The sequence below is a fragment of the Eschrichtius robustus genome, chromosome 3 (genome assembly GCF_028021215.1).
Source record: "Eschrichtius robustus isolate mEscRob2 chromosome 3, mEscRob2.pri, whole genome shotgun sequence".
NCBI classification, from domain to species: domain Eukaryota; kingdom Metazoa; phylum Chordata; class Mammalia; order Artiodactyla; family Eschrichtiidae; genus Eschrichtius; species Eschrichtius robustus.
In genome coordinates this window covers 43,950,993-43,977,542 of record NC_090826.1, presented here as the reverse complement: position 1 = coordinate 43,977,542, position 26,550 = coordinate 43,950,993, and the positions used below count along the sequence as shown (strand labels likewise).

Here is a 26,550-nt window from a genome sequence, read left to right as displayed (position 1 = left end):
CCCTCCTTAGACAAGCCAAACACTAGGTGATCCTATTAGCTGGCTCACTCCTCGAACTTTGCGGTTTAAACTGCCTGTACAACACAGGAAAATACAAATGTTTTTCCTCTGCACACAATCCTTTCCTTTCCCTACTTCATTTAGCTGATTCATATGCTTCTTTCACAGTTCAGTCCAGAGGTACCTTGGTCCTTCATTCTTGGTGAAGTTAGAGCCCATCTTTGAACTCCCAAAGAACTCTGTTAACTTTGAACATGTGTTTTGACATAATATACTACTATAATTATGATTTCTATGTCTTCCTTACAGAGCTTCCCAAGAGCCTATAACCACGTCTCAGCCATTTCTGAATTCCGGATTTATCACACATGGTAGGCCTTTATTAAATTCTTGTTGAATGAATGAATAAGTGAAAGACTGAAGGTGACCTGCTGAAAACATATAATACACTGTTTTATGTTTTATAAAATAATTTTTAATTATCTCATTTGATCCTCTTAATAATACCATGCAATATAAAAGGCAAATATTATTATCTCCAGTTGCAAAGGAAACTGACAATCAGACAACTTGAATGACTTCACCCAAAGTTACAGAGCTAGTTAAGTGGCAGAGTTAAGAGCTTTATTCAAGTGGTCTGATTCCTAGACCAGGGCAACCTTGATTAGGAAAAGATATAAAGTTTAAAATAAAGCTTGGATAGGACTTCCCTGGTGGTCCAGTGGTTAAGAATCTGCCTTCCAATGCAGGGGATGCAGGTTCAATCCCTGGTCAGGGAACTAAGATTCCACATGCTGGGGGGGCAACTAGCCCGCGCGCTGCAAGTACTGAGCCCGCGTGCCTCAACTACAGAGCCCACACGCTCTGGAGCCCATGTGCCACAACTACTGAGCCCGCGCACTCTGGAGCCTGCTCGCCACAACTAGAGAGAAGCCTGTGTGCTGCAAAGAAAGATCCCGCGTGCCGCAACTAAAGACACAACACAGTCAGAAATAAATAAATAAATAAAATAATAATAAAATAAAATAAAGTAAAGCTTGCATTTAGGCCTTAATGTCTTTAAAAACAATCACAGCTTAGTTGCACTGCTACGGCCATGGGCAAGGAGGCTCTTTTGTTGCTTACTTTACCAGCTGAGAGTGATCTCTATACCACTAGCTTCCAGTATCTATTACATTATATAAAATATAATTTGTCATAACTATTTTCCAACCAAGTGACAAAAAATATACTTACCATATATAGATACTATAAAAAATAAACTTACTTGTTAAGTTGATATTCATTTTTTCTGAAGATGATCATGTATCTACCAATTAACCTATAAAACCAGTAAGTTTACAAGGCAATAATGTTATTTTGAGTTCTTCCCATTATAGCCAAAATAAGTAGAGACACTGGCCAAATTTAGCTTAGCTATTTCAAAAGAATACTTCCGTTTAATTGTATCACCATGGGGCTCTCTGAATATCTCAAGTCTGTTTAGTCATTATGTCTTGGTCAAATGGCTTAGAAGAGGGTATTTTATACTTACGTCGATATTCGGCTCCAAGTCTCAACATTAGTCGGATGGGAAACACTTTAGCCCAAGGAGTTTCCCATTTCTGGATGAGAATCCCAAACAAGTAAGGTGGGGTTGGGAGTACTAGGTCTTGCAGTGACTGGTAAGTAGATGTCACATATAAGAATCCGCCATGTTCTTTACTGCCAAGGAAACTTTGACTGAAGAAGGAATGTCCCAAGTTGCCTACAACATTCCCTAAAACAAAAAAGTACATTAATTACCATCAATAAATCAATCATATTTTTTATAGTCATTATTATCAGCACTGGGCCAGACACTACCAAACAATAATTCCCAACCTTTCACTATGAAAGACACATATCATATTTATAAAGTTGTTTTTAAATAAATGGCATTTGTTAAATGAAAATTTGTTTTCCAATTTTATCAGGGCTTCTGGTGAGCATAAAATACCTTGTATTATCACACTCTAGTTTGGCTAAAAGCCAAAAATATTGATGCCTTCCTTTAGACTAAACTTACTGTATGAATTACTTTAGAGGTCTCAGTATAAAAATTATTGCCTCAAATGTCACAAAAAAAATGTTAAGATTAGGTACCTGCTCTCACAGAGCTTACAATCCCATTGAGTAAATAAATTCAATTCATGAACATAACGAATTAAGACATTAAGTACCGCTATATATGAGATATTAAGGGAGGAAAATTTATGGAGAAAGTAGTAACACAGACAGGATTTATTCTATTTTTGGTTGAGACAAATATGAAACATAAACAACTTAGGGTTTATTTAAATTCATATTAGGCAGGTCTTTTGTTTTTTAGTTGCAAATGCTCTTAACTAAGCACTTTCTAATTCAAATATTTTCTGAATGAAACAGCAACAAATCACCCTTCATTAAGGAGACATTTTCCTCAGTTTAGAACTACAAAAGAACTTCATGACAAGAGCTATTCAATAATGTAACAGCAGATTTGTTTACTAGACATGTGCAAGCTTCCTTTGATACCTCTGAAAGAAATAACAGCAAATACAGAAATCGCCATCAGAGAAGTTAATGCTTACTTTCCCTGAAAAATAGAGTCTATTTGCAGAACAGTTCAATGATGGAACATAGAATCCTTGAGTGAAGTGGAAGCTATGCTGACAGTAGGGACCACAAGTGAAGGGAACACCTCCCCACAAAACCCAGAAACTTTATGACTGAAAGCCATGTTCACCTGCACATCATCATCTGCCAAATACATTTAGGGGTAGTACCCTTGCCCCAGGATTAACAAAATCTGGGGGACCTCCCTGGCGGTCCAGTGGTTAAGACTCCACGTTCCCAATGCAGGGGGCCCGGGTTTGATCCCTGGTTGGGGAACTAGGATCCCGCATGCCACTTGGCACGGCCAAAAAATAAATTAATTAATTTAATTAAATTAAAACATAAAAAATAAATGAGAACCTAGGGGGAAAAAACCCCCAACTCTGGCTTTATGTTTAAGCTGCTGGGCCAGATCTATAAAAACAAAATAATCCCCATATCAAGGAAGTAGTATGTTATTTTGAAAAAAGTCAGATTTTGGAGTCTCAGAGACATGGGTTTGAACACTAGATCCATCATTTACTATTATGAGATTGGGGGCAAGTTACTTGACTTCTGTGAGCCTCAACATCTGTGACAACAGGGGAAGATTATACTAAATTTCAGATCTGATGTGAATAAATGATAGAATATATGTAAAATGCCAAGCAGCACCTTGCACAGTTTGTTCTCAAAAAATGTTAACTATTACTTTTATAATGCAAATATACATATAGTGAATGATCAACCAAACATTATACAACTTTCTTTGCTTTATCAAAGATTTTAGAGTAAAGTTTTTATAAATTTTCATCTTTTCACTTGAGTTGGGGTGTGGGGAGAGAATGGGAAACAAAAGAGAAGATTTTTTTCCCTCCACAATGGAGACTACACCACAGGAGTCCTCTAAAGCGCTAATGACAGCATAATGTTTATCTTTCACAAGAATGCCCTAGTGAATACAGCTCAGAGGTGAAAACTGTGTTAAGCTTGGTACTCAAAGCATGCATTCATTATTCCTTTGGGATCTCCCTATAAGAGACTGGAATCTATTACTGGTTATTTTTCCACAGATACTAATAACTTTTCTGCTTCTACCACCTAAAAACCCTCCTCCCTACCCAATCACATGCAGATTCTTATGTCCCTTTACATTATAAAATATATCTTTTATTTTTTAAGCATTTACTTTCTTAAAAATTGATAGATTTCTATCAATTTTAATGAATAATTTAGTTTAGATTGCCATTTATCACCTCATCTAAAAATAAGTAACATTCCTTGGGTATAGATATCAACTAAAATAAAATACAGGGTATGAGAATTTGACCAAAAAAAGCTTTCATTTGAAGACTTAAACTGGGGCTCCAACATTAAAAAGAATTCCAAAAGAAAGCAATGTTGGGAGTGAAAGAGAAGTAATACTCAAAGAGAGAATAACTAAGAATTTTCCAAATTAAAGAAAGAAATGTGTTTTCAGATCAGAAGTACACTTTAAGTACAAAAACTAGCTTAAAAATATTCTAAATACATTTTTGTCGAAGTTAATTCTTAGGCTGAGATAAACTTTCACATTAAAAAAATGAAAGATCAGGGACTTCCCTGGTGGTCCAGTGGGTAAGACTCCGCACTCCCAATGCAGGGGGCCCGGGTTCCATCCCTGGACAGGGAACTAGATCCCACATGCATGCCGCAACTAAGAGTTCGCATGCCGCAATTAAGAAGTCCGCGTGCTGCAACTAAGAGTCCACATGCTGCAGCTAAGAAGTCCACGTGCCAGCAACTAAAAGATCCCGTGTGCCACAACCAAGACCCAGTGCAGCCAAAATAAATAAATAGATAGGTAAATAGATAAATAAATAAATATTTTTTAAAAATGAAAGATCAAACTTCATTGTGTTTGAGGCCTATAATTTTATTAGTATATTACACATTAATAAAAATAAAATTCAAAGAAGTTGAATGTATTTAACACCATACAAATCAGTAATATAGTGCCTTAAAGTTTACATTGCCTTTTGATAAATCTATACAGGATAAGAAAGAAATTTAAACTAATCAAAAGTGCATCTGGGTTAACCCAGGTGGCTACAATTTAAAGGAAAAAAATAAGGAGGACTACAGAATGAGAGTAGGTGACAAAAAAGAGATAATAAAAAGAAAAAGATCTTTCAAAGATCTGAAATTATAGAAACTTCCCAAGTGACCTGCTTGAGTGACCCATGGTATTTCTTTCTCAGGGACCAGAGACACACTGGGTCTCAGAAACACTCTTAAGCTGATCTAAATAGTATTTTCCCTTGTCCCCAAGTCCCAGTGGGAACAGGAAGTCAAGAATAATAAGCACAGCATTTTTATTAACAGAAGTGTTCTCTCAGGACTCCTTTCCTCCAGGTGATTTTCCGCCAAATGACAAAAAAAGCTTGCTAGTGACATCACACCAACTGATTTACTCCCCAACTCACGGTTTTTAAATTAAGCCTCTCCAACGTGCCAGACCATTTGTTCTAAAGGTTGGTATACAGAGTTGACCCAGACAGATAAAACTCTTGCCCTCATAGAGCTTATATCCTAATGAAGGAAGACAAACAAACAATTTCAGTTAGTAAAGTTAGTGATAAATGTTTTGAAGAAAATACAACAAGGAAGGTAATGTGAATGATTGATGGGGGAAGGGGAGAGGATACTTCTTTAGCCATGAGAGTCAGGGAAAATCCTCAGAGAAAGAAACATTTGAGAACAGACCTGAATGAAGAGAAGAAATCAGCCAGTAAAGCTCTGAAAAGAACAGCATTCCAGGTCGGGCAGGAGTAAATTCAAAAGTCATGAATCGGAAATGAGTATGACAGGTTCAAAAGTCACAAAGATGATCAATGTAGCTAAAGCAAACTAAGGAGTATTAAGAAATAAGGTCAAAGAGACCTTTAAGGACTAGATCATACAGGACCTTTATAAAATTGGAGTTTATTCTAATTGCAGTGGGAAGACAATGGAAGGTTTAAGGCAGCTTTAATTGTGCCATCACATTCATCACCATGTTACTAGGCTACACAAATGTGCTCTCAATTCATAAGGATTAGATTTAGGACACCCAAGAAATAGTTGAGAGAAGATAAACAAGTCCGCAAATGTAAAATTGTGAATAACTTAAAGGGAACAAAAAGCTGTTTTCAACTGTAGAAATGATCTAACCTACAAGGTTAATATTTATGTTCTGTGCTTATAATTGTCTTCTTGCTTTGTTCTGAAGTTAAATCTAAAAGTTGAAAATCAGTAACAGTGTAAACCTTATTATACCCTTAATAATTAGATAATTATTATAATTGATTATTAAATATTAATCAATTCACATTAACATTTCTCTTAATAATCTTCTTGAGGAGAGAAATATTAAACTGGAAGAATTCACTGAACAATGTACCCAGGATCCAGCACAAAAAAGCAAAGAGAAAAATTATACAAAAGAGCAGTTAAGAGATATTGAAGACTGATTTCAGAGGCCCCAACATCAAAAAAAGGTTTCCAAAAATAGACAACATTGGGAATAAAAGAGTAGCAACACTGAAAGAGATAATAATTAAGAATTTTCCAAAGTAAAGAAAGAAATGTTTTCAGATCAAAAGTACACTTTTAGTACTCAGTAGTAAAAATAAATCCACATATGTGTACACATATAGACCCATGGAATAGAGTCCAGAAAGAAACCCATGCATAGAAGGTAAACTAATATTCAAAAGCAGGACCAAGGTAATTCAATGGCAAAAGTATAGTCTTTTTAACAAATGGCCGTGGAACAACTGAATATCTATCTATAAGCAGGAAAAAATCAAAAACAAAATGCACAAAAAAATTCCCAAAACAAAACTTTGAGAACAAAACTTCAAGACTTACCCCATTCCCTGTACAAAAATTAACTCCAAATTAATCATAGATCTATATGTAAAAGCTATAACTATACAACTTCCAGAAAAATACAGGTGAAAATTTTGGTGACCTTGGGTTAAGGCAAAGATTTTTTAGGAAACTGAAGATAAACTATAAAAGAAAAACTGATAAATTGGACTTCTATCAAATATTAAAGCTTCTACTCTTTGAAAGATAGTTAAGAAAATGAAAAACATAAGTCATAGACTGGAACATAATATCTGCAAAACGCACTATCTGATAAAAGACTTGTATCCAAAATTTATGTAGTACCAATAACTCATTAAGAAAACAACACAATTTTTAAATGGGCAAAAAAAGAGCTACAGATGGCAAATAAGCATATGAAAAGATGCTCAATATCATTAGTTATTAAGGAAATGCATATTAAAACCACAAAGAGATACCACTAAACACTCATCAGAAAGGCTTTTTTTTTTTTTAAAGGAGTATCAAGTGGTGGCAAGGATCCAGAACAGTTGGAACTTTTCATACATTGCAGGTGAATGGATAAACAAATTGTGGTACATACATCCATTCAACCATATGGATGAATCTCAAAAGCACTGCGTTAAGTGAAATAAGCCAAACACAACAGTGAGATTCCATTTATATAACCTTCTGGAAAATGCAAAACTAGAGGGACAGAAATCAAATCAATAGTTGCCAGGGACAGAGGGTAAGGGGAGGGGATTAAATACAAAAGGACAAGAGGCAAGGTTTAGAGATGATGAAAACATTATGTATCTTGATATTGGTGGTTGTTACCTGACTGTATCTGTTTGTCTAGACTCACTGAACTGAATATACGTATATTTATATACAGTAATATATGTCTGAAAAGGCACATATTATTGGATATAAATTATACCTCATAAATCTGACTAACAAAAACAGAGAACTTTAATAGTGGACTTACAGATAATCAAGGATGAAGAGAAAATCCTAAAAGCCAAAGAGAAAAGACAAATAACTACCTGTTAAAAAAAGAAAGAAAAAAAACTAGACTGCAGGAGATGCCAGAAGACAATGAAGTAATACCTTCAAAGTACTTGCTAAGGGGAGGTTAAAGGAAGAAATGAACGAATGAGAGAAAGAAGGAAGAGAGGAAGGGAAAAAAATCTGTTAACCTAGAATTTTGTAGCCAACTAATTATTCAAGAGTGATGGCAAAATATTTCAAACATACAAGGACTAATGGAGTTTAACAACCATAGGCCCTCACCAAGAGAACTAATGAAAAGATGTATTTCAACAGGAAAAGCAAGTCCTAATGGAAATATGGGATACCAAAATAGCAGATATACAGAAAATATAGTGGCAAATTTAATAATTTTGATTGAATTGAATATTGATACTTATTTTTGATACTGATATTGAAAACTGAATATAATTGAATTAAGTAAAAACAATTATTTTTTCTTTTACAAAAGGTAAAACCAACCACAATAATAGTAAGAATGGTAAAGATATTAAACGAGTGAAGCATGCTTAGGTCTGTGTCACGTTTGGGAGGATAGAAACGCTCTGAGGCAGAATTCTGTCTGCTCCCTGGTGTACATGCCTTGTTTAATTCCCTCCCCTTGCATGGGGAAAACACCTATGAATATGATGGGTGTCACTCCCATGATTAGGTTACTAATTAACAAACTTTGAGTTCATCAACAGGGAGATTATCAGAGTGGGCCTGACATAAGGTCTTTAAATCTAGGTCTAGAGGTCAGAGAATCAAAGCAGAGACACACTCTTGATGACCTGAAAGAAAGGAAACATCCATGTTGTAAACTATCTACGGAGCCATGAGGCAAGGAACAGCAGGCAGCCTCTAGGAGCCGAGAGTACTCCCCAACCAACAGCTAAAAGAAAGCAGGGATTTGTAAGAAAGTGAATTCTGCCAACAACCTGAGGACCTTGGGCTCCAAATGAGAAGCCCAGCATGGCTGACACCTTGAGGCACCCTGAGCCGAAGATTCAGCTAAGCTGTGCCTGGACTCCTTACCTATGGAAACTATGAGATAATAAATTTGTGTTGTTTCAAGCCACTAAGTTTGTGGGTTAGAAATATAGTAATAGAAAGCTAATACATACTGAATAACTTAACTCTGTCAGAAAAAGGTCATAGTTGAGTGTTTACGTTGAAAAAATTAAAGGAATCCCAAAGAAAATGCTAACATAATAGAAACATGAGTAAAAGACATAAACAGGGACATATTTGTCACAGAATACAAAATGTACATCGCTAATAAATATATGAACATATGCTCAGCCTCACAAATAGTTAGTGAAATGCAATTCGAAATGAGACACCGTTTTATATCCACCAGACTGGCAAAAATTAAAACTCTCATAATATCAAATGTTGGCAACTCTTATACACTGAAGATGGGGACAGATAGATGAAAACTGGAAAACCTCTCTGGGAAATAATTTAACATCATCTAATAAAGTTGAAGAAATCCATACCTTATAAACTTATACTCATAAGTATACATGTACAAAAAAATTTAAAGAATATATCTGAATAACAGTAAACTGGTAAGAAGAACAAACTGTTCATCATAAAGAGAATTAATAAACTGTGGTAAATTTATGTAGTTCGTATAAAACAGTAGCCTGAAAATGAATGAACTAGAGGCATGAATGAATGCCAGAAACATATGGTAGAGTGAAAAAAACAAAGCACAAAAAATGTGTACAGTGTGATAACATTTGTATAAAGTTCACAAACATACGAAGTAATATAATCCTTAGAGATGCAAACATTTGTGATAAAATTACTTTTAAAAAGCAAGAAAAGTATAACACAAGATTAAAGACAATGGTTACCCTAGGGGTTGAGGATGGGAAGTCTGGAAGGAAGATGTAATCAGGAAAGAAAAAGGAGAGTTTCAGTGGATTGGTCATTTTTATTTCCCAAATTGGGTATTTTGTTTGTGGGTGGTTATTTTGTTATTAGGCTTTATAACTTGAACAATTACTAATATACATGCTTATACACTTTTCTACATACCAAATAGTTTTTAAAGATAATTAAAGGCATTCAGAAGAAGAAATTGCTTCTATCTGGGAAGATCATCAGGGGAGAACTCATGGAGAAAGTGGTCATTGATACGACTTAAGAGAACTGATAGGATATAGATAGTTGGGGTTTTGGGAAATAGCATGGTGTGTGGGGGGGCATCAGGATCACAGGTAAAGAAGTAGGAAATCATCAAAGTATACAACAAACCAAGTAATGTTTAGTTTGGCTTCACTGTAAGTATGGGGAGACTACTGGTGGGAAATGAGACTGGAAATATAGGATCAGATTATGTAGAGCACTGAATATCAGAGTACACAGTTTATTCTAAAGGCAACACAAAGCCAATAAAGGTTTTTGAGTAAGAGAGGGAAATAACCAGAGGTTAACTCCAAAAAAATAATCTGGTAGATAACAATTCATTGAAATTCATATTCTGAATGTCTGTTTGCAAAACATAAGAGTAAAACACGGAGGAGGAGACCTTCAAGATGCAGGAGTAAGATGTGGCGATCACCTTCCTCCCCACAAATACAACAAAAATACATCTACATGTGGAACAACTCTTACAGAACACCTACTGAACACTGGGAGAAGACCTCAGACTTCCCAAAAGGCAACAAAATCCCCACATACCTGGATAGGGCAAAAGAAAAAAGAATAAACAGAGACAAAAGAATAGGGACGGGACCTAAACCTCTGGGAGGGAGCTGTGAAGGAGGAAGTTTCCACACACTAGGAAGTCCCTTCACTGGTGGGGATGGGGGCTGGGCAGGGGGAAAGCTTCAGAGCCACAGAGGAGAGCGCAGCAATAGGGGTGCAGAGGGCAAAGCGGAGAGATTCCCGCACGGAGGATCGGTGCCAACCAGCACTCACCAGCCTGAGACGGCTTGTCTGCTCACCCGCCAGAGTGGGTAGAGGCTGGAAGCTGAGGCTTGGGCTTTGGAGATCAGACCCCAGGGAGAGGACTGGTGCTGGCTGTGTGAAGATACCCTGAAGGGGGCTAGTGCACCACAGCTAGCTGGGAGGGAGGCCGGGAAAAAGTCTTAACCTGCTGGAGAGGCCAAAGACCATTGTTTCGGGGTGTGCAAGGAGAGGGGCTTCCTGCTCCATGTGCCCACAGATGGCAGAGCACCACCTAAGTGAGCTTCAGAGATGGGCATGATCCATGGCTATCATTTCGGACCCCAGAGACGGGCATGGACCGCTAACACTGCCTCTGCTGCCACCAAGAATCCTGTGTGCAAGTGCAGGTCACTTTCCACACCCATCCCGGGAGCCTGTGCAGCACGCCACTGCCACGGTCCTGTGATCCAGGGACAACTTCCCTGGGAGAACACATGGTGCACTTCAGGCTTTTGCAAGGTCATGCCAGCCTCTGCCGCCGCAGGCTTGTCCCACATTCCAATTATGACTACCGTACCCCTCCCTTTCCCCAGCCTGAGTGAGCAAGAGAGCCCTAATCAGCCACTGCTTTAACGCCCTCCTGTCTGGGCGGGGAACAGATGCCTGAGGGTGGCCTACGTGAAGAGACAGGGTCAAAACCAAAGCTGAACCCCAGGAGCTGTGTGAACAAAGAAGAGAAAGGGAAATTTCTCCGTGCAGCCTCAGGACCAGTGGATTAAATCCCCGCAATCAACTTGATAAACCCTGTATCTGTGGAATACCTGAATAGACAATGAATGTTCCCAAAATTGAGGTGGTGGACTTTGGGAGCAACTGCTGACTTGGGGTTTGCTTTCTGCGTCTGACTTGTTTTTGGTTTTATGTTTATCTTAGTTTAGTTTTTAGTGCTTGTTATCATTGGTGGGTTTGTTTATTGGTTTGCTTCCTTTTTTTTTTCCCTTTTTTCTCTTTTTGTGAGTGTGCATGTGTATGTTACTTTCTATGATTTTGTCTGTTTAGTTTTGCTTTTAACATTTGTTTTGGGGTTTTATCTGTTCATATTTTTTCCTTCCTTTTCTTCCAAGCCATGCGGCCGGCAGGGTCTTGGTGCTCTGGCCAGATGTCGGGCCTGAGCCTCCAAGGTGGGAGAGCTGAGTCCAGGACACTGGACCACCAGAGACCTCCCGGCCCGTAGCAATATCAATTGGCAAGAGCTCTCCCAGAGATCTCCATCTCAACACTAAGATAGAGCTCCACCCAATGGCCAGCAAGCTCCAGTGCTGGAGGCCCCATGCCAAACAACTAGCAATACAGGAATACAACACCACCCATTAGCAGAGAGGCTGCCTAAAGTCATACTAAGTTCACAGACACGTGAAAACACACCACCAGATGCAGCCCTGCCCACCAGAAGGACAAGATCCACCCCACCCACCAGAACACAGGCACCAGTCGCCCTCACCAGGAAGCCTACACAAGCCACTGAACCAACCTCACACACTGGGGGAAGACACCAAAAATAACAGGAACTATGAACCTGCAGCCTGCGAAAAGGAGACCCCAAACACAGTAAGTTAAACATAATGAGAAGACAGAGAAATATGCAGCAGATGAAGGAGCAAGGTAAAAACCCACCAAACAAATGAAGAGGAAATAGGGAGTCTACCTGAAAAAGAATTCAGAGTAATGATAGTAAAGATGATCCAAAATCTAGGAAACAGAATGGAGAAAATACAAGAAATGTTTAACAAGTACCTAGAAGAAATAAAGAGCAAACAAACGATGATGAATAACACAATAAATGAAATTAAAACCACTCTAGAAGGAATCAATAGCAGAATCAGTGAGGCAAAAGAACGGGTAAGTGATCTGGAAGATAGAATAATGGAAATAACTGCTGCAGAGCAGAATAAAGAAAACAGAATGAAAAGAATTGAGGACAGTGTCAGACACCTCTGGGACAACATTAAAAGCACCAACATTTGAATTACAGGGGTCCCAGAAAAAGAAGAGAAAAAGAAAGGGTCTGAGAAAGTATTTGAAGAGATTATATTCAAAAACTTCCCTAATATGGGAAAGGAAATAATCAAGTCCAGGAAGCGCAGAGTCCCATACAGGATAAATCCAAGGAGAAACACACCAAGACACATATTAATCAAACTATCAAAAATTAAATACAAAGAAAAAATATTGAAAGCAGCAAGGGTAAAACAACAAATAACACACAAGGGAATCCCCATAAGGTTAACAGCTGCTCTTTCAGCAGAAACTCTGCAAGCCAGAAGGGAGTGTCATGATATACTTAAAGTGATGAAAGGGAAAAACCTACAACCAAGATTACTCTACCCAGCAAGGATCTCATTCAGATTCGATGGAAAAATTAAAACCTTTACAGACAAGCAAAAGCTAACAGAATTCAACACCACCAAACCAGCTTTACAACAAATGCTAAAGGAATTTCTCTAGGCAGGAAACAGAAGAGAAGGAAAAGACCTACAATAACAAACACAAAACAATTAAGAAAATGGTAAAAGGAACATACATATTGATAATTACCTTAAATGTAAATGGATTAAATGCTCCAACCAAAAGACACAGACTGGCTGAATGGATACAAAAACAAGACCCATATATATGCTGTCTACAAGAGACCCACTTCAGACCTAGGGACACATACATACTGAAAGTGAGGGGACGGAAAAAGATATTCCATGCAAATGGAAATCAAAAGAAAGCTGGAGTAGCAATACTCATATCAGACAAAATGGACTTTAAAATAAAGACTATTACAAGAGACAAAGAAGGACACTACATAATGATCAAGGGATCAATCCAAGAAGAAGGTATAACAATTGTAAATATTTATGCACCCAACATAGGAGCACCTCAATACATAAGGCAAATGCTAACAGCCATAAAGGGGGAAATCGACAGTAACACAATCATAGTAGGGGACTTTAACACCTCACTTTCACCAATGGACAGATCATCCAAAATGAAAATATATAAGGAAACACAAGCTTTAAATGACACATTAGACCAGATGGAATTAATTGATATTTATAGGACATTCCATCCAAAAACAACAGAATACACTTTCTTCTCATGTGCACATAGAACATTCTCCAGGATAGATAATATCTTGGGACACAAATCAAGCCTCAGTAAATTTAAGAAAACGGAAATCGCATCAAGTATCTTTTCCGACCACAACGTTATGAGACTAGATATCAATTACAGGAAAAAAACTGTAAAAAATACAAACACATGGAGGCTAAACAATATGCTATTAAATAACCAAGAGATGAGTGAAGAAATAAAAGAGGAAATAAAAAAATACCTAGAAATCAATGACAATGAAAACACGACGACCCAAAACCTATGGGATGCAGCAAAAGCAGTTCTAAGAGGGAAGTTTATAGCAATACAATCCTATCTCAAGAAACAAGGAACATCTCAAATAAACAACCTAACCTTACACCTAAAGCAATCAGAGAAAGAAGAACAAAAACACCCCAAAGTTAGCAGAAGGAAAGACATTATAAAGATTAGATTAGAAATAAATGAAGAAGAAATGAAGGAAACAATAGCAAAGATCAATAAAACTAAAAGCTGGTTCCTTGAGAAGATAAACAAAATTGATAAAACTTTACCTAGTCTCATCAAGAAAAAAAGGGAGAATACTCAAATCAACAGAATTAGAAATGAAAAAGGAGAAGCAACAACTGACACTGCAGAAATACAAAGGATCATGAGAGATTACTACAAGCAACTATATGCCAAAAAAATGGACAACCTGGAAGAAATGGACAGAGTCTTAGAAAACTACAACCTTCCAAGACTGAGCCAGGAAGAAAGAGAAAATATGAACAGACCAATCACAAGCACTGAAATTGAAACTGTGATTAAAAATCTTCCAGCAAACAAAAGCCCAGGACCAGATGGCTTCACAGGTGAATTCTATCAAACATTTAGAGAAGAGCTAACACCTATCCTTCTCAAACGCTTCCAAAATATAGCAGAGGGAGGAACACTCCCAAACTCATTCTACGAGGCCACCATCACCCTGATATGAAAACCAGACAAAGATGTCACAAAAAAAGAAAACTACAGGCCAACGTCACTGATGAACATAGATGCAAAAATCCTCAACAAAATACTTGCAAACAGAATCCAACAGCACATTAAAAGGATCATACACCATGATCCAGTGGGGTTTATCCCAGGAATCCAAGGATTCTTCAATATATGCAAAGCAATCGACGTGATACACCATATTAACAAATTGAAGGATAAAAACTATACAATAATCTCAATAAGCTTTTGACAAAATTCAACACCCATTTATGATAAAAAATTTCCAGAAAGTGGGCAGGGAGGGAACCTACCTCAACATAATAAAGGCCATATATGACAAACCCACAGCCAACATCATTCTCAATGGTGGAAAACTGAAACCATTTCCTCTAAGATTAGGAACAAGGCAAGGCTGCCCACTCTCACCACTTTTATTCAACATGGTTTCGGAATTTTTAGCCATGGCAATCAGACGAGAAAAAGAAATAAAAGGAATCCAAATCGGAAAAGAAGACGTAAAACTGTCACTGTTTGCAGATGACATGATACTATACATAGAGAATCCTAAAGATGCTACCAGAAGGCTACTAGAGCTAATCAATGAATTTGGTAAAGCAGCAGGAGACAAAATTAATGTACAGAAATCTTTTGCATTCCTATACAACTAATTACGAAATATCTGAAAGAAATTAAGGAAACACTCCCATTTACCACTGCAACAAAAAGAATAAAATACCTAGGAATAAACCTACCTAAGGAGACAAAAGACCTGTATGCAGAAAACCATAAAACAATGATGAAAGAAATTAAAGACGATACAAACAGATGGAGAGATGTACCATGTTCTTGGACTGGAAGAATAAACATTGTGAAAATGACTATACTACCAATGGCATTTTTCACAGAACTAGAACAAAAAGTTTTACAATTTGTATGGAAACACAAAAGACCCTGAATAGCCAAAGCAATCTTGAGAAAGAAAAACAGACCTGGAGGAATCAGGCTCCCTGACTTCAGACTATACAACAAAGCTACAGTAATCAAGACCGTATGGTACTGGCACAAAAACAGAAATATAGATCAATGGAACAGGATAGAAGGCTCAGTGATAAACCCACACACATATGGTCACCTTATATTTGATAAAGGAGGCAAGATTATACAATGGAGAAAAGACAGCCTCTTCAATAAGTGGTGCTGGGAAAACTGGACAGCTTCATGTAAAAGAATGAAACTAGAACACTTCCTAACACCATACACAAAAATAAACTCAAAATGGATTAAAGACCTAAATGTAAGGCCAGACACTATAAAACTCTTCGAGGAAAACATAAGCAGAACACTCTATGACATAAATCACAGCAAGATCCTTTTTGACCCACCTCCTAGAGAAATGGAAATAAAAACAAAAATAAACAAATTGGACCTAATGAAACTTAAAAGCTTTTGCACAGCAAAGGAAACCATAAAGAAGACGGAAAGATAACCCTCAGAACAGGAGAAAATATTTTTAAACGAAGCACCTGACAAAGGATTAATCTCCAAAATATACAAGTAGCTCACACAGCTCAATATCAAAAAAACAAACAACCCAATCCAAAAATGGGTGTAAAACCTAAATAGACATTTCTCCAAAGAAGATATACAGACTGCCAACAAACATATGAAAAGATGCTCAACCTCACTAATCATTAGAGAAATGCAAATCAAAACCACAATGAGGTTTCACCTCACACCAGTCAGAATGGCCATCATCAAAAAATCTACAAACAATAAATGCTGGAGAGGGTGTGGAGCAAAGGGAAACTTCTTGCACGGTTGGTGGGAATGTAAATTGATACAGCCACTATGGAGAACAGTATGGAGGTTCCTTAAAAAACTAAAAATAGAACTACTATATGACCCAGCAATCCCACTACTGGGCATATACCCTGAGAAAAGCATAATTTAAAAAGAGACATGTACCGCAATGTTCATTGCAGCACTATTTACAATAGCCAGGACATGGAAGCAACCTAAGTGTCCATCGACAGAAGAATGGATAAAGAAGATGTGGCACATATATACAATGGAATATTACTCAGCCATAAAAAGAAACGAAATTGAGTTATTTGTAGTGAGGTGGATGGACCTACAGTCTGTCATTCAGAGTGAAGTTAAGTCAGAAAGCGAAAAACAAATACTGTATGCTAACACATATATATGGAATCTAAAAAAAATGATTCTGATGAACCCAGGGGCAGGACAGGAATAAACATGCAGACGTAGAGAATGGACTTCAGGACACAGGGGATGGCGGGGAGAGGGTAAGATGGGACGAAGAGAGAGAGTGGCATGGACATATATACACTACCAAATGATGTAAAATAGATAGCTAGTGGGAAGCAGCTGCATCGCACAGGGAGATCAGCTCAGTGCTTTGTGATCACCTAGAGGGGTGGGATAGGGAGGGTGCGAGGGAGGCACAAGAGGGAGGGGATATGGGGATATATGTATACATATAGCTGATTCACTTTGTTATACAGCAGAAACTAACAGAACATTGTAAAGCAATTATACTCCAGTAAAGATGTTAAAAAAATAAAAAACACGCAGTAAGGGAGGGAAGATGGGGAGAAATAATATACCATCTAGAATCTCCCATGGCACTACATTATCCAGAAGGCACCCTGAAACTCTCAGAATGTTATTTTTCACAAAATACCATTTTCTCCCTCACTGTGGAAAGCATAAGCAATGACATGTAACCAAAAATTTTTATATATACTAAATGAGAAACATACATAGACATATATATGTATATATATATATATACACACACACATATTATTACTAATACATGTAGTTTAGATTAAAAATCTGTAAAAATATTTTAAGAGAGTTCATGCAAGTTCATACAAAAATCACAATGAAATAATATACTAAGCTTCTACCTTGATTATCTACACATGGGATTCTTAATAAAATAGGCATAGCACATATGTATTATCCATATCTGTTTTTTAAAAACTGCTATACTATTAATATACACACATAGGCAACTGACATAATGCTTAGAATACTTTAGTCCTAATTCTGTCACCAACTAGGTCTGTGATTTGGGCAAGCCATTAACACTTCTAGGTCTCATTTTCTTCATCTGAAAAATGAAGCATTATACTAAATAACTGAAGTTCCCTACTAGCTCCAGTATTTTGTAAGCTGTGAAATGATTCCTTTTCAAGGAGAGAGACAGAGAGAGAGCCTTACAGCTCACTTGTTTATGCTTACTTAAAATATTATTTACTTAGATATGTTTGTATATGCCCTCATCTCATAGATAACATTTAACACAGCTTAGATGTATTACAGTCTGACCTTAGTCTTACTTAGTCTTACTATCAGTTCCAAGTGATTTTTGTTGTAGAATTTTTGCATTTTAATATGCTAGTTCAAAATGCACTCTTGATATATAAAGATACTTTTAAAAGAGGAGTAACCATTTATGGTAAACATATATTTTAATGACTCATGTAATGATTCACATCCTTTCCTTGTTGGTATTTCTAGGAGCTCCATTCATAGATCTAGTCTCTTCACACTGGCCTATCCCATTCACAGCCATAGTTTAAAACTATCACAAAAATGCTGGTCTTCCACATCTGTATTTTAGCCCAGATCTACCTCCTGAAGTCTCTATTTATGTATTCATCTTTCATTTACATATTACCATCTGTTGCCATTATTTGAAATCCAACACACTGAACGAAGAACTCATCTCCCACTCCTCTGCCAAATCTGCTCTTCTTCCTCTATTCACTGCCTCAGTGAATAAGAATGAAGTCCACTCAGGTGCTCAAGCCAGAAATCTGAAGCCAACTTTGACTTGTCCCCTCTCACTCCTCACATTCAATTAGTTATGAAATCTTATTGAACTGAGGCATCACTCTTTTATATCTCTTCAATACTCTTTATTCCCACTGCCATTATTGGTAATATCCTGATTTCTTGCTGGATCCTGACAATAGCTTTTTTAAAAATCAATTTAAAAATAACAAATGTTGGCAAGGATGTGGAGAAAAGGGAACCCTAGTATACTGTTTGTGGGAATGTAAATTGGTGCAGCCACTATGGAACAGTATGGAGGTTTCTCAAAAAATTAAAAACAGAGCTACCATATGATCCTGCAATTCCACTTCTGGGTATTTATCTGAAGGAAATGAAAACACTAACTAGGAAAGATATCCACACCCCCACGTTCACTGCAGTATTATTTTTAACAGCCAAGACATGGAAGTAACTTAAGTGTTGATGGATGAATGGATAAAGAAAGCATGGTATGTACATTCAATGGAATATTATTGTCATTAAAAAGAAGGAAATCTGTCATTTGCCACACCACACGTATATACCTTGAGGGCATCATGCTAAGTGAAATAAGCTAGAGAAAGACAAATACTGTATGATCTCACTTATATGTAGAATCTAAACAAACAAACAAACATACACTGAACTCATAGATACAGGGAACAGATTGGTGATTACCAGAGGTGAGGGTTGAGGGGTAAGTGAAATGGGTGAAGGTAGTCCAAAGGTACAAACTTCCAGTTATAAGATAAATAAGTACTGAGGATGTAGGTACAGCATGGTGGCTATAGCTAACAATAATGCACTATATATTTGAAAGTTGCTAAGAGAGTAGACCTTAAAAGTTTTCATCACAAAGAAAAAAAAATTTGTAACTATGTGTGATGATGGATGTTAAATAGACTTATTGATCATTTCACAATATATACATATATTGAATCATTATAGTGTACACCTGAAACTAATATAATGCATGTGTCAATTATATCAATAAAAATTTTAAGTCAATTTTATTGAGGTATTATTTACACGCAATAAAACCTACATATTTTAATTATACAGTTCAATGAGTTTTGACAAATGTAAACACCCATGTAACCACTATCCCAATCAAGATACAGAACATTTGTATCAACCCAGAGAGTTCCCAGGGCCCGTCTACAATCAATTCTAGTGCTTGCACCCACACCTCACCCCAGACAAACAATGATCTAATTTCCATCACCACAGATTCATTTCGCCTGTTCCAGAGAATCACATAAATGTAACCACATAATATGTACTTTTTTGTGCCTGGCTTCTTTTGTTCAGTATTACTGTCTGTGAACTTCATCCATGTTGCATATATCAGCAGTTTGTTTATCTTTCATTGTTATGCAGTATTCTAGTGCTCATCCACTGTAAGTTTGTTTATCCACTGGTAATTGCTTCTTATCTGCTCTACCTGCTACCAGACACACAGACTTTGATCCATTTTCATACTGCTTCTAGAGTCATCTTTCTAAAATGCAAATCTGGTTATGTTATTCATTTCTTTCAATGGCTCCTCACTGCCTGCAGAATAAAGGACAAACTCCTAATCAAGACATTCATGAACCTCCCATACCCTAGTCCCTGATGCCCTCTCAAAACCCATATAAACATGCAATCTGAATACATTCAAACTGAGGGGAAAAAAAAGAATGTTTCAAGTAATTTCTGGAATGAAATTTAGGCCTAGAGGCTCCAGATGACTTCAAATTAACCCCATACATTTTGGAACTGACACAAATACTGAACAGTAAATACTGAACTGTACTTCACAGGTATCATGTGGTCAGTTTCTAACATAGCACCTTGCCTTCATGTAATATTTCACCTAAAATATCATAGCTATGACATAAAGGCATAATCTTTTATGCATAAGCTATAACCACATTAAAGATGAAATTTTATATCATGCTTTTGTACTTATTTCAAGAGCATTTTCCATAAAACTACTACTTTTAATAGCTAGAAAATATTCTAAAAAAGATGCATTCATCTAAAAAGTATAACACACTTAAACTTTTTTCCTATAGCTGGGCATTTAGGTTGCCTCTAAATTTTTGTGTTAAATTTAAGTAATACGATAATAAACACTTTCATGTACAAAGTGTATTTTACATTTCAGATAATTTCTTTGGCATAGAATCCCACAAAGGGAATTACCTGCATTCAGAAAGTATGAATAATTTATTACTTTAATATATTTATTAAAACATTATCAAATAATATATGAAAATAATTTTAATACATTGGCTACCCTCACCCCACCCCAGCCTTGTTTCTCAGGGATAATCTCATTTATTATTCACTTGCTTTAGTTCTTATACTACTCTTTCCCTATTTATCAACTACAGATATTATTTTTTGACTTTTTATCATGATAAATGAGAGAACTTAGCTCAATTACACTACTTCTTACCTCCTCTGTTAAATCTGCTGAAGGTTAACTTTGTAATGTCAAATAATACACTTAAGTATACTTCTTCTCTCTCAGCTTTTAATAGTATGTCTTTATATTAGTATCTTTAGTCTTTTCCAACTTCTAATAGTTATGCATTTACTTTTACATTGTTACAGGTAACAATATTTACAATTTATTTTGAAATCATAATAAAGTTGTTCATGCTAACGGTTTTTGAAACTTGAAAATTAAATGAATATTCACATTATGATTATATAAATATTGTTAACTGAAGTAGTAAGTTATCATTATGCTTCCTTCTACCGGATACCAATACTATATCCCCTAGGCCACTCAAAGGAAAATATTCTTACATCATGGTCAATGGATTATCTTACAACTCTGATTCTAGCCATTATAAAATAGTAACAACGTGTCACGTAAAGTATTAAAATTTATAACTTCCTCAAACCATGCCAAGTTCTAACTTGCCAATACTACCAAAGTCCAATGCCAGGTTTCCAAATTTAAGACTATTATTTTGCATCTGAGTCCAAAATTTTTTATCATCTGTAAAGGGTGCAGACTAAGTCAGAAAGTATCCCCACCTGCCAGAGCATCCCGATAAAGCTGCACAAAATGGTTAAAGATATCCTTCGGCAAGCACTTTTCATCCGGTAGACATTGTAGAAGAATGACTATCTCAGACTGACCCACTGCATGCATTCCCTTGGTTGTGAAACACCAGCACTTCCTGTTCACATCTATAGATGAAATAAAAAGAAATGAAGACATTCTTTTCAATCCTTACCCTTAAGAAATGCACAGAAATCTTTGTTATAATACACCAAAGAATAAAATAGATCACATTGAGTCTGTATAATTCAGCTGTGAACTGTCACTGCACTGAGCCAAAGGACTATTGCAGAAAATAAAGCATACCAATGCCTCTTGCTCTAAGCAAACACTTACAAAAACAACTGGAAGGGAAGTAAAAGAAGTAATAGTGAAAGAAAGTGCACTAAAAACTTTTAACTTCTATTATAAAATGGTGTAAGTATTAAAAGAAAACAACATTCCATTAACGATAAAATAAATTAAACCAAACTATGCATCCTTAGCTATAATGATTAAAGGATATATTCCCCCACCTATGTGTATGTGTGTGTGTGTGTGTGTGTATAATTAAATCACTTTACTAAGGGAGATAACTAAAACTAGAAACAAGAAAAACAATAAAAGCAATTATTATAGCCTTGGATTCAGGCTATGTCCTAAAGAAAATATATTTTGATGTATACTTATTAAATTTAATCTGTGACTAAAAGAGTCTAGCTATTTAAATTATAGTCTTCCTGGGAGAAAATTCTAGATAATCAGCAACAGGACTTTACTTGACTTCATCCTGTAAAAAGCAGTGAAACAGATGGCTTTTCTGGACTAATTACTTCTACTTCTTCACTTTAAGGCTATGTAGAGTCACAACAGCACAAGCTATACGTAGTTCAAAAATAATGTTCAATCCTTGATATTTTTATTATTTGTATGCTAACACAACAAGATCCCCAATGGAACTGAAAAAGGGTTCAAATAAAATTATGGATATCACGATGTAAATCAACACTAATAAAAGATCCCTTTCTTTCATTCTGTGAATTGTTTCTTTATATACCTAAACAAGAGGTGCCCAATCCAACTATATTAAGATGGTGCACACTTAAGGAACTCTAGGTTAGCTATTTTCTAAGTATAACTTATAAACTAGAAACGGTAAGTTGAAATTTCCTGCAAATTATTTTAGAATTTGATACTAGAAGGAAAGGTGGCAAGCATTAGCAGCTGGCCAAACATACAAGGGTGTGATTAGCAAACAAACCAGAAACCTGCATTTCATTTATACAGAGCCTCTAAAGAATTTAGTATATCGGTGTTTCTGGTTTCCAAGGACACCTTAAAAGAAATACACAGTGGGAACTGGAGGACTGTTCCCCAATGCTTCCTTCCTCTCTCCAAAACTCTGCCTATTAACATTCATCCAGGATAAATGCATTCTCTATTTTCCAATACCATACCGGATTCAAGATTCTAGGTTACTATCCTCTCTCTTATTCTGATACCTAAGAAGCTAGCACCAAGAACTGAGAAGTTTCTTCTGAATCCTAAATTGTGATGTACTTACTGAAGTTTTACTGTGTGTTAGTTAACACTTCTCCCAAATAAGGTTTTGCACCATGATTAAGGTTTCTGGGATTTAAACCTAGCATGTAAATTGACCCCCCTGGATAATTTATCCACCTCCAGTTATTCTGGTGGTGAGTTGTGACTTAGCATACCCATCTCAGGAAGAACTTAACTCAGATGAGTTCAAGTTTCGTTTGGCTTTCCTCCATGGAGAATTCACCTATCTCACCCCTTTGACTAAAAGCAAGAGTCTGTCAGTCCAACAGTTGTCCTTGGGGATATATAATTTTATACAAACCAACTTCTTCCGTACCCAGTTTTCATTAAGATGTGGCTCTACATAAAAATACTTGTGTGTTATCAATTTAATGACTCAGTATCTCATTTTAATTTAAAAAAACAAATCTCCAACTTACAATTTACAATTTTAACCATTGACAACAAATTTGCATTTAAAACAAATACAAGTGGGTCAGGGCCACCATCCTCCAATTGCTGCATTACTGAAATCTGTGATGGTTTCTCTTCCACAGCATAGTCTGTAAGGGGAGAAAACAATGTAAGCCATTGATTAAAGAGACAAATCAAGACAGAAATCTGATGGAGGAATGGCCTTATTATTCACAGGAAAGAGATAAGCAATTGATTTATAGATAGGGTGAACACAGGTTTATATCTGCTATCCCAGTGGCATATTAATAGTGCCCCTTTCATTCTTAAAAGTGATCTAGTCCAGTTTGGATGAAAACATGGTTATCCTATGTATAGACTTCTCCACGCAATGGTTTAGGCCACAGTCTAAAAACAACCCTTTGATTTAACAAAAATCCTCCAACTATCATAATAAGAATTTCACATATTACATGTTCTAAGACCAACATTTAAAATAATCCGTGATATACAAGGAAGTGATAATACACTAGTTACCTCTAGAAAGGATGTCTAGGGGTTGAAGCAGAGGGGAATCCTACTTTTTACTCTATATGCTTTTGTACTGTTGAGATTTTTTACCATTAAAAAAAATCAAACTTTAAAAAATGCACCCAGACAATAAAAGTATCATAAGCGACTGGTTTTATGAAACAATTCCTCTAAGTATAAGTCAAGAAAGAGTTCAGTACAAAATAACACCATTTCCCACTGACCAATAGAAACCAAAATGTATTTTGGAAATGTATACACTATCAATGAAAATATTTACTGAAAAGAGAAACACTAAGTGACTTTCAAAAAAATTTTTTAATTAAGTTTTTCCACTGGAATACAAAATAGCAAAATTCTGGTTAAGAGATAGTAATATGATTTAAGAAAGTGAATATACAATAGATAACTAGTTGCTGCTTCTTGGTAGGAGAGGTTTTTGACAATTAGATTTAATGGATGTGACTTTTAATGAAAATGGAACCCTGAAATCTTATTTTAACAGCAGAGTAGGCCAATTTAATTTCTTATTAATTTAAGATTTATTAAAATAACCCAAATTTGAAACCTAAGTAGCAAATTTGCTTACAAAAGAATATTTTTAGAGGGTCCTAGTAAAGGAGCAAAGGCATTATACAATCAAAAGAATGCTTAACTTTATGTGAAAGTTCATTGTTGAACTGAGACACAAGCTGCATTTGATAGTATGATACATTCAGCCAACACTACTGAGAGCCTAATAGGCCCAGCACCATGCTAGGAGCAGAAGACACAAACATGAATTCAGACTGAAGGAATTCACGGTCTATAGAGAATAAGGAATCAGACCTATAAAATATCTAAATTACAATGAAAAATGTGTTAATATAGTAATAGTCTATAAGAATTTCTATTTGAACAGAAACGAGGATGTAAAACACTACTACAAAGACAGCTGAGGTAGGATTCAGAGAAGTTTTCCATTAATATGGATTTTGAAAGGTTGAGGAGTTATTCAAGGAGTCTAGCATATAGAAGGGTATTCTATTCTAGACAGAGGAAAGAAAGATAAAAAATATATTAATTACATGCCTACTTTGTACCAATTTTCTTGCTATGTACTTTCAGGTATGAAATCTGATTTATTATTCATAATGACTCTTAATTAGCTATAGTTATCTAATTTTTTTTTAAAAATCTAGGAAAAAGATTCAGAGAGGATAAATGACTTGCCCACTGGATCATACAGCTGGAATGGACTGTTACCAGATTAAAGCTCAGGCTGGTCCAGGTCTGAAGTCCATTCTCTTCCCACTATTCCACAGCATAAGAAAAAGCATGGAAGTGTGAAATGTGAATATTCAGAAAACAGTACATAATCTGTAGCATGCCTGTAAAGTACTGGGGTGTTGGCTGGAAATAAAATTAGATAAGTTGAGATAAGGTTACAAGGAACACTGTATGCCAAGGTAAGTAATTTATATGGAAGGCATTGGGAACCCATTGAATTTTGTAAGCAAGAACAACATCCTACATTTAAAAAGATAACTGGACCTAATCAAACTTACTAGCTTTTGCACTGCAAAGGAAACCATAAACAAAACAAAAAAGAAAACCTACGGACTGGGAGGAAATATTTGCAAATGATGCGACCAACAAGGGCTTAATCTCCAAAATATACAAACAGCTCATAATAGCTCAATATCAAAAAAATAACCCAATCAAAAAATGGGCAGAAGACCTAAGGAGACATTTCTCCAAAGAAGACATACAGATGGCCAACAGGCACATGAAAAGATGCTCAACATCACTAGTTATTAGAGAAATGCAAATCAAAACTACAATGAGGTACCACCTCACACCAGTCAGAATGGCCATCGTTAAAAAGTCTACAAATAACAAATGCTGGAGAGGGTGTGGAAAAAAGGGAACCCTCCTACACTGTTGGTGGGAATGTAAACTGGTGAAGCCACTATGAAGAACAGTATGGAGGTTCCTCAAAAAACTAAAAAAAGAGTTGCCATATGATCCAGCAATCCCACTCCTGGGCATATACCCGGGCAAAACTATAATTTGAAAAGATACATGCACCCCTATGTTCATAGTAGCACTATTTACAATAGCCAAGACATGGAAACAACCTAAATGTCCATCGATAGACAAATGGATAAAGAAGATGTGGGGTGTGTGTGTGTGTGTGTGTATATATATATATATATATATATATATATACACACACACACACACACACACAATGGAATATTACTAAGCCATAAAAAGAATGAAATAATGTCATTTGCAGCTACATGGGTGGACCTAAAGATTATCAGGCTAAGCCAAGTAAGTCAGAAAGAGAAAGACAAATACCGTATGATATCACTTATATGTGGAATCTAAAATATGACACAAATGAACTTATCTATGAAACAGAAATAGACTCACAGACATAGAAAACAGACTTGTAGTTGCCAGGGGGCAAGGAGGGTGCAGGGGAGGGTTGGACTGGGAGTTTGGGACTAGCAGATGCAAACTATTGATATTATATATAGATTGGATAAACGACAAGGTCCTATTGTATAGCACAGGGAACTATGTTCAATATCCTGTAACAAACCATGATGGAAAATAATATCAAAAAGGATATATATACATGTATAACTGAATCACTTTGCTGTACACCAGAAATTAACACAACA

General features: G+C 36.2%; 1 protein-coding gene across 2 annotated transcripts in view; it reads right to left on the bottom strand.

Annotated features, from left to right (window-relative positions):
• Nucleotides 1-26,550, bottom strand: part of ZFYVE9 (zinc finger FYVE-type containing 9) — a 186,317-nt gene that overhangs the window by 48,234 nt on the left and 111,533 nt on the right. For both annotated transcript variants that reach the window (XM_068539868.1, XM_068539869.1), the window contains 3 exons: nt 23,371-23,493; nt 21,382-21,537; nt 1,535-1,759 (listed from right to left, as the gene is read on the bottom strand). In XM_068539868.1, coding sequence (XP_068395969.1) covers nt 1,535-1,759; nt 21,382-21,537; nt 23,371-23,493 — 504 coding nt within the window. The remainder of the gene's footprint in view (nt 1-1,534; nt 1,760-21,381; nt 21,538-23,370; nt 23,494-26,550) is intronic.